The following is a 9,380-nucleotide window of genomic DNA, read 5'->3' as shown; positions in this document are numbered from 1 at the left end:
TTGCTCTTCCTGGTGGCCCTCCAAACCCACCGACTGGTGGACTAAGGAGTGCCAATAAGACTTACAACTACGTCCACGCTGCTTAGAACAAGATGCATCTTCCTGGGAAGCGGGCAGCATCGTGCTGGGCAGGATCACTCTCCTTTTGTAAGGCAGCGTTGCCCCTGACAGCTGTGAAGGGCAAGGAGCTGAACTGTGCTGCTTAGCAGGGTGACAGCAGGGATCCCATTACTTGCTGGGGGGCACATCCTCTCCTCTGCGTACGGAATTAGCAGGGAAAAGCTTTGTGCAGCAGTAGGAGAGCAAAGCCTGCACGCAGTGATCTCCTCCGCACTAACTAGGCCACCAGCCGATCAGCCATTAGTGAGGCAGAGATGTTTTTGGTGACCTTGGGGCTGACAGAAATGTCCTTTCCTTGCAGCATCAACTGCAGGACTGGGGAGACTGCTGGGCAGTGGAGAGGGAGACAAAGATGGGGGGAAAGTAAAAAAAAAAGCAGGGACAAGAGGGAAATTAGGAAACAGAAATAAAAGCTGCGAAGCAAATTACATCTAAATAGTGAACATCTTAAAGCCAAAGTTATAAATCATGCTAACAATGGTTACTAAAAAAGAAGTGGATATTGCCAGAGGCTACCACTGAAAAAGTCAGTCTAGACCTGCCTCGCTGCCTTTGGTCTTTAAGGATTTGATTAGTTTTTCCGCTTTCTAGTTCAGAGTCTTGCATTCAGCCCTGCTCCAGAGCCAGCCAGGGCTCAGGATACAGAATGAATGATAAATTCATTTACCGAATAAAGCAACCCTGTTTTCACAGCACAAGACTCAAAACACTTCCAAAGCTGTAATAATTCATTAAGCTTGGTGATTCTGGTTAAAATTTATTAGTCAAAACAGAAAACTCTCATCAGACCCCATATATTCCATTAGGAGTGATATATGGTGTCTCCCAATGTCTAATTATTAACTAGGAAGTGTAAGTAAATCACCATCAGCATTGAGCCCTGATGTGTGAAGACAAGAGTTTGAGATAGGCGATTTCAGCATCAAAAGGCTTTGACTTGTAATGTTTCCTTTTCTGCTTTCCCTCCTTCACCTTTTCACATCTTCCCCGAACTTCAAAAACCGAAGCGCAGTCTCCCACATAACCAAACACAACCGTCTACCTGCAACGAAGTGCAACCGTGTCTGCAGCTCCACTAACGACACCAAGCTGCTCCTACCAAAAGCTGGAACCAGGAGGACAAACGACGGGCAAAGTGGACAACGGGCAACAGAAAGCAGAAGTTGCTCATGTCAGTTTTATGTGCCTGTGGAACAAAGCGGTGATGTCTGCCACGAGTGCTCCTGCACATGTGCTTCTGACTCAACGACGCTTCGCAATTAAAACCAACCCAGTCGGACACCCTATCAGAACCAGGGACTACTGACCACACCAGTAAAGCAAAGCATGCAGAGGTTGCATGGTTTGCCAAGACCCATGAGCATGAAGGCCATGACTCTGCCTCCTGTGTCCTCAGCACGAGGGCTTAAAATCTGCAACCACTAGCAAAGAGCGGGGCAGCGTTCCCGCAGAGCATGTCCAGAGGCAAGAGCTTCAAACACAGTTAGTGTTCGCCCACCTTTGCCGACACCGGAGCCACTGTACCAGTGAACACTGGAGTCAACGGCGTGGGCTTGCCAAAGAATTCACCCCAAGAGGACTCCTCTCTAAGCCAGCTACAGAGATGTGCAAAGTACACTGTACAAAATTAGAGGGATTTAGAAATGCCATCAGGGTGTTGTTCAAGGGTGATAGAGATTCATTTCTCATTTTAGAGGTCAGGTTTCTCTGCAGAGGTTAGGTCTCATTTTCATGCACTATCTATCAGTGTTTCTAATACTACAGCTGCTGACCTTCCTGATTTGCAGACCCCTAAGAATTTCCAGTTGAGACAAAGAGCTGAAATAAGCCTGGTGAATAAGCTCACTTTTCTTAGACCTCACAGATCAATTGAACTAATACCTCGCAAAAGCTGATCTACAGTATATCACAGGCAACAGTTGAGTTTACAAAGCTTAGAAATACAACTGGAACAAAAGGAACACTTTTTCTCTGAAGTTATTAAAATCTTCAGAAGAGCCAGTAAAGGCACGGGTCACTTCTGCTACATCAAGGCCACCTATTCTGTCTTGCAAGTGGCTCTCCTGCCTTTGAACTCAGCCCATCGGGTCTATGAAGAGGTGAGACGCAGCCTTGGCTGGCCGTTGTGCTGCCAGCTGTACGGGGAAGTCAAAACAGTCCTATCGGGCTCCCTGCGCCAAAAATGAAATCAGACAGGGCTGACGATGTTCATGTTACAACTGTGCAGAACAACGGGCAAGCAGAACCTCGCCCCTCTTCTGCCATCGCAGTCATTTGCTAAATGCAACTGAAAAAGATTGGACCCCCTTCCTGCTGCCTCTCCAGGGTGCACCACCACGTGTCGCACTGAGAAAACATGTTATTATCTTTTAACAGGTTAAAAAGCAATTGTTTTTTATCAGAAAGGGAGAAGCTAAGTACAAACTTGTCAAGTCTAAGTAAAGCAGTAAGACTACAAGCACCAAATGCTTTTCCTCTTTCCTGGTGAGACTGCAAAGTCGCTCCTGAACAGAAAGTTGACAAAGCTGCATTTTATCAATGTGATTTCAATACTTCCTAATATTTTTTTTTCTCCTTTAGTCTTTGGAGAGACATGGCAAATCACATTAATTTTTCCTTCTTTTTCATATGTAACAACATACACTCATTTAAACCAGCAAAAATTATGAAAAGGTCGCTTCCAGCCCAGGACTTGTTCAGCAGCCAGCTTACGCTGCCTTCTGCCCGGCTGCAGAAACACGCTGCTCCTCTTCCCCTTTCAAGCAACCTCCCAACAGCAGTGTAACACCACTGGGATTTTGAGCAACACCAGAGAAAAGACCAGAGCTCGAATATTATTTTTAAATCCTCCTGAAACCATTTTAGATATTTGTTTTCTGCTATTTCTAAAGTAAAAACGTGAACTGCAAGATCAAATCACTGGACAGTCTCTTTTTAAAAAACACTTTATTAAAGTTCCGTTTGGTATAAAGCAGGCATTGACTTGCGTATTTTCTAATAAGCCATTAAGAGAAGTTTCAAATCAAGCTTTAAAACGTGTTATTAACCATCTACCCAGCCATTTGAAAGATACATGCCTGTGATAAGAGTATTGTATTGCCATTAACCCGTGGGACGGTTCGAGACATCTCTTCTTCACACAAAACTCTAAATGCATCTAATTAAAGCCGCAGGATCAGATGTCCGTATTAATCACTCACCGGTTTAATTAAGGTAAACCAGCTTGTCAGAACACCAGCCTTCTCTCTATTCTTCACCATTATCGACTTTTAATAGTTCACTGGATTAGTAATTACTTGTTTGTGGCATCACCAAATATCTGGGTGAGAAAACCACAGTCTGGGCCCAGGAAACTGCTTCCGGTCAGCTCTTGCGTGGGACACAGGGAGGCATTCACCCCTCCAGGCAAAGTTCTCCTAAAAGCGTTTCAAGTGTGATCTAGACACAAGTACAACTCAGCAGAGAAACAACTTGAGCGAGAAGCACCTTTGTGGTGACTCAGATTAAAGGGGGCGTGGTGAATGCTGAACATCTGGCACAGGGATGTGTGGTGAATCACAGAATCGTGGAATCGACACCACATCGACACATCTGTGAAACCCCCCCAGGGATGGGGACTCCACCACTGCTCCAGGCAGCCTGGGCCGGGCCTGGACAATCCCAGCGGGCAAGAAATTTTTTCTAATATCCAGCCTAAACCTCCCCTGGCACAACTTGAGGCGACTTGATGAGATCAGGGTGAGAAGGGAGCAGGAGAGTGGAGGAAAAAAGGGGTTCTGTATATTCCTAATTCTCCTCAGGCATACCTGCTGCCAGCAGTGATGAACATTTCTTCTGGGAAGAGCTGCTACCAGTGGAACGCTTTAGAATGCGAACACTAACCTAATTCCTGTTGGAAATAAACCAATTTCCACTCCCTCCTTTACTAGAGGAGTATTTCAGCCTAATAATAAAATCTCCACTGTAGCATGTCAGACTAGCAGCTCTCTGGTAGCAGGCTGGAATTTTAAGTCTTAATGCTGCAGTATCAGCCATAATGAATTCTACGTAAATAAGGCTTCTTAAAATAAAAAGCCTTTTTCTTCCCTTAAAACCATGTATGAAGGAAAGTTTAAAAGAAAAGGAAATGGGGTCTAGCCCCTCACTGCTGTCAGCAATGAGGATCCTTCTGGAAGGGTTTACCTACTCCTAACCAGTGTGTCCCAAATAAAAATATTTCACTTGCATTATTCAGTTCAGCTTTACATGACCATTCAATATGGGCCACTGCAATAAAAATTGTAACTGCTTATAAAACAAGCAAAGAATATGAGAAAAGGCAAAACAGGATGAAGAGGCAGAACAGTTAAATCCTGCATCGTCGTAAAACTCCACCAGCCCCCACATGTTCAATGGTGAGTTCCATCAAACACCAAGACCTCGACAAGAAAATTGTTTTTCCACAGGAAAAACAGATTCATTAAAGAGTTTTGTATTATAACCTGTATCAAAACAGTATAGATACTTATTCTGTTATCATTAATTTGTGCACATCTTCATCAGATCTCATTAATTACGTACTGAAGTCAGAGTTTCTGAGCAACCCCGGCATCACCAAGCAGAGACGCTGCTGCCGATCACCCTGAAGATCCAGTTCCCTCTCTACACTTCATTCACACATGTACATCCACACACGCCATCACACGTGCACAGAAGCGCTGCAGTTAGGACCCACGTGGAAGAAAACTCATTCAGGGCCTTGTCGGCGCCCTCTAACAAGGAGTGTAACGCACTCTACCCTTCCTGAACGCTGCAGCGCACCCCCCGACCAACAGGAGAAAGCACTTCATGAAACCAGTTTCACTGGGAGGTGGCAGGACTCATACGGCCGTTCTCTTCAGCCTTATTGCTGAATCGGCTTCAGCTCCAATCGCTGCCAAATCCCACTCACCAGCAGACACGAACCAGGTCAGCGGAGCGGGTGCTGCGTGGGGGCTGGCATGGGGCTGGCATCCCCGCGATCACGCACACACAGTGAAGGAGTTATCTGTACAGATCATCTCGCCCCAGCAGCACATTGGGAACGGGAGGAGAGGAGAGGGTGGGAGAGAGGGAGGGAGGGATGGATTTTAAAAAAAACAGCAAGGAAGGAAAATGGATGTGTAGCTGCCTCGCGGCTCAGCAGATGTCTGTGGTGATGTACGAGGGCAGGATAAGCTGTCGTAGCCTGCTGCCAAAGAGTGGTAAGTGATTAAAGCCTCCACCAGGCTAAGCACCATATTTAGAGTCCATGGGGTTTCGAAAGTTGCACCCATTCCTTGCTGTGCTGCCAGATGTTGTGGGCTGGTCATGCTCCGAGTCACTGTGCGCGGGAGGCAGCAGTTGGTACAGCAAGGAATGCAATCTGGAACACTTCCGGAGGTGCCGTACATTAAACCGGTGTCACCCATCCTTCACCTCTGCCGAGTGCTGAAACAACTCCAATTTGCTGCCACTTCCCTCTTGGGAAATGGCCAAGATACAGTTGTGCCTGGCAGACCCATTTGTTTTACTCAGGTGATTCTCTTCTCTCAATGACCTCTATTAGTTTAAGTTTTAATTTAGATTAACCCCAGCACCCCAATTAACCAGGGAGGGGAAAAGCTAAGCTGTGACTAGTCATATTTCTGAAATCACGATTTATCGAAGTTAAAGTTATTAGAAGGAAAGATGGGCCATTCATCTATTGCTGTTTTTCTGTTTAAAATTTAACATTTCACGGCCAGTAAGCACCTTCTCTGCACAGGTCCACAGACATCAATCACAGCGATTTCTCCTTGACCACTTCACGATTTTGTTGTACTAAATTAATTTGTTCTTGATGTGTTCCTAGGGTCCACTTGGCCCCCAAAGCTGAGCTTCTGGTCCTTAGGTCCCAGATTCCACCTCAGGATTATCTACTGATGTACAGGTTTGGCCTCCTCAGCCACTGCTGCCAAGAGAGGCATTTTAAAGCCTCCACAGCTGAACCTGGCATCTTCACCTGACCAAGAGACACTGCTCCGTTCACAGCAATACCGATGCAATAAATATTATTACAATAAACACACAGCCTGGTGAGGAGTGGGGTGGAATACAGTCCCGGCTCTGAGTCAGGCTGCCTTGAGTAGATCCCTCCCAAACATTAAATACTCACATAGACCTAATTCTGCACTAGGTGAGGTCTGCTGCAAAAATGTTCTTGGACATCTACAGCAGTAGGATTGGAAGCATGTTGAAAATCTTCTTGGAGAGGAAAAAACATTGTCTGTATTTCTTATCCTTAAAACATGGGTAAGAATTACCAATTTATTTATCTTTAGTTCCGGCTCTGCCCATGAAACCCCGTATTTTGAAAGTGTTCGAGTGCTTCTGGTTAAATCAGTTATCAGAGCACAGTCCCGTGGCAACAGCTCTCTTCTGCTGCCCTAACACTTTAGTAGCCACTCTAAGAACTATCCAGATCAGAAATTTCTGCCTTTCTAAAGATATAATGGTATTTGTTTAGTCCTGAAGTTAAAGCTCTCAGGATCTTCAGAGCAAAACTAGGTTTTCATGCATTGGGGGAGGACTTACGGTGAATCACGCTCGTCAATACATGACAATTTCAGCACTTCATAAAGCTGGCACTGTTATTTATTAATTAAATTACAAACACGAGGTTTCCTTAAGCTGCAGCCTCCACGTGCTGGGTTCAGATTCCACGTTTCTAAGAATTTTGCAAATAAAAGGAATGACTGGCTGAAATCCAAGCTGGCGCAACTCCAAGAAAGGTGCTAGCGAAGCCCTGCAGCTTTTCCATTCAGTAGGTAGATGAGATGGTTTAGGTTGAGATGAGAGTAACTTAGGTCCTTCTAAGGCTCCACGAGAACTATTTTTCATAACGGGACTCTACCCACAAAGAACTTTCTGAGAATTCAGCGATTTTTCTGTTGTGTAGCAATGCTCACCGGTGAGAACAACACACACAGACCTTCTCCTGCAGCAGGGCCAGTAACGGCAGTGAGTTAACACCCACAAGGCAAGCTCAAGCTCTTACAGCCCTATACGGAAAGTTGAGAAGTGAAGACCTCTGAGGTATCCACAGGGATTTGAGATGTTAAAACAGGTAACTGAGTTTCACTGGTAAGAGAAACTTAGAGCACAGAACCAACCCCATTATCTCTGCAAGTACCAAAACCCAATGGGAGCCACAGTTCCAGCACAGATTTACCATCACCTACCTCGTGATAAAAGTCATCATCATCAAATATCTCCTCATCGATGTCCTTCAGGTGCCTGTTGGAATCTGACTGCGGGAGGACTTCCTAGAAGCACAAAGGAAATACTGAAAACTCTGACGTGTGTATTTCTGTCCCTAACTCTGATGAACTCACATGCAGCAGCTTGTAAACGCACTCGAAGATACGAAGGAATGGAGAAAAGCTCCCCACATAACAAGCTTTAAAGGACTAGGAACACATTTGAAGGCAAGGCAGAAATGCTGCCAATGCCAAAATAGATTTATGATACCTTTACCAGGAAATAAATAGGACTGTGCAAAGTCTTCCTGGCAAAATACTACAGATATTTTTAACGTAATGGCAAAAATATATCTTGCAAGTGAAGTACTTCTACATGATCTCTCAGAATTGAGTATTTATTCATTCTTAAATACTAAATTAATAACAAACTTACTACTAACATATTCTGTAGGTTGTATGCAGTGTGAGTTTAGAAGTGACTTTCTGGGTTAAAAGCTCTAAACTCCACAGTAAAAACAAAGTTTTGTAGCCGCAAAGAGCAGATTTTGTGAGAGTCACTTCTTACGGCACAGGAGGGGCACAATCATGGACCAAACCTTCTTGGCAAGAACTGGCACAGGATATAATAAAAAGACCATAAAACTGGAACTGAAATGTCTACATCTTTTTCTCAGCCATTGCACTACAGGAATCAACACTCAGGTATTTCCTTCATAAATCTCTCGCAAACAAGAGCATCACCTGCTAAAGGCTCAAGCGAATTGTTTTGCAGAGTTTCACTGCTGCTACAGGATGAGTTATATAAACAAAATACCCCCCCACCTTACCGAATTGTCAGGCAAAGATTCCGGGACCGGCTGAGATTGCTGTTCCTGCTTTCCCAGCACTGTGTACACTGATCGCTTGGTCTGTGTCCGCCGTAGTAATCTCTCTTTGTCCATCATAATATGATCAATCTGAGTCAAGATTGAACGCTCAAAGGCACCAAAACCCTGCAACAACATTAACTAGTGTCAGATAATGCAGAAAGCTTTTCCTCAAGGCAGCAATGTTCCTCTATCTTTCCATGTCAGTGGATAAGCAGACAGCATTCCAAGAGGAGGGGGTCTGGGTTGCGTTGTGGGGATTTCTGCTAGGATTTTTTATTTGTTTCTCCCTCTCTCTCCCTTCCCAACCTGAGGCAACCTGATGCCTGGCTTAATAAAATGCCTTTGCTGTTCTGGTTCAGACGAACTTCTCAATGATTAATACTAACTCTTCGGCTGAGATGATTACCCATTGTATTAAAGTGCACACTTCCTGGAGGAGGAGAGCCACAGACGCTCCTGGTGCTGTTATAGAACACAAACAGTTTGTAGATCAGCAACAGTGGCGTTTTCACAGAGCTTACCTGCTGCTGGAGACTGGCTATGATGAGATGTCTGGTTGGGAGCACACCAATACTATCCAAGAGCTTTTCCCAAAACCTGGGAAACCATTTGCCCCTGAAAAGTTTTTTCCTGCCTACTGGCTCAAAACAAAAGAGAGCAGCTTATGCCTTTTAAATCTGAGGGCTGAGCTTCTTTCCAAACTCCTTTAGGAGCGAGGAAAAGTGTATACCTGGGTATTCAGTTCTTACTGCTCTAGCTCTTGGCTTAACTTGGAACATCCATGACGTGAAACTTTCACATCAACTTGTTCCACAAATCTCTGCTAAACAATAAGCAAGGCAGCACATTTCAACAACAACTTGCCTTCCCCACTTTGCCAGATGCCAGCTTTGTCTTCTCATGCCACTTCTGCAAGACGCTGTTCCGATAGGCCCTGAAGGCAGCATACCGCTTGGCTATGAACTCCGGGTACTCCTCCATCTTCAGCTTTCGTTTGGGGGGGCGCCGCCTCTTCTCCTGGGCTTTATCCACTTGCTCTTCATCACTGCTGCTAGGGATTTCATCATCACTAGAACAAAAATACGCAGAGAAAACACCCTGCACCTCTCCAAGGCAACACGTGGGAATTCTTAACGGCCCCTCCATTACC

General features: G+C 45.0%; 1 protein-coding gene across 1 annotated transcript in view; it reads right to left on the bottom strand.

The window, feature by feature from the left end:
• The window catches only part of LOC104494126 (protein AATF-like), a gene marked incomplete at its 5' end in the record, with an annotated part of 17,205 nt that overhangs the window by 7,408 nt on the left and 417 nt on the right, over window positions 1-9,380 (bottom strand). Inside the window, 3 exons of the mRNA XM_010136915.1 lie at window positions 7,341-7,424; window positions 8,189-8,353; window positions 9,095-9,299. Coding sequence (XP_010135217.1) covers window positions 7,341-7,424; window positions 8,189-8,353; window positions 9,095-9,299 — 454 coding nt within the window. The remainder of the gene's footprint in view (window positions 1-7,340; window positions 7,425-8,188; window positions 8,354-9,094; window positions 9,300-9,380) is intronic.

This window comes from Buceros rhinoceros, unplaced genomic scaffold, assembly GCF_000710305.1.
Source record: "Buceros rhinoceros silvestris isolate BGI_N320 unplaced genomic scaffold, ASM71030v1 scaffold29185, whole genome shotgun sequence".
Lineage (NCBI taxonomy): Eukaryota > Metazoa > Chordata > Aves > Bucerotiformes > Bucerotidae > Buceros > Buceros rhinoceros.
This window is presented reverse-complemented; position numbering and strand designations above follow the sequence as displayed.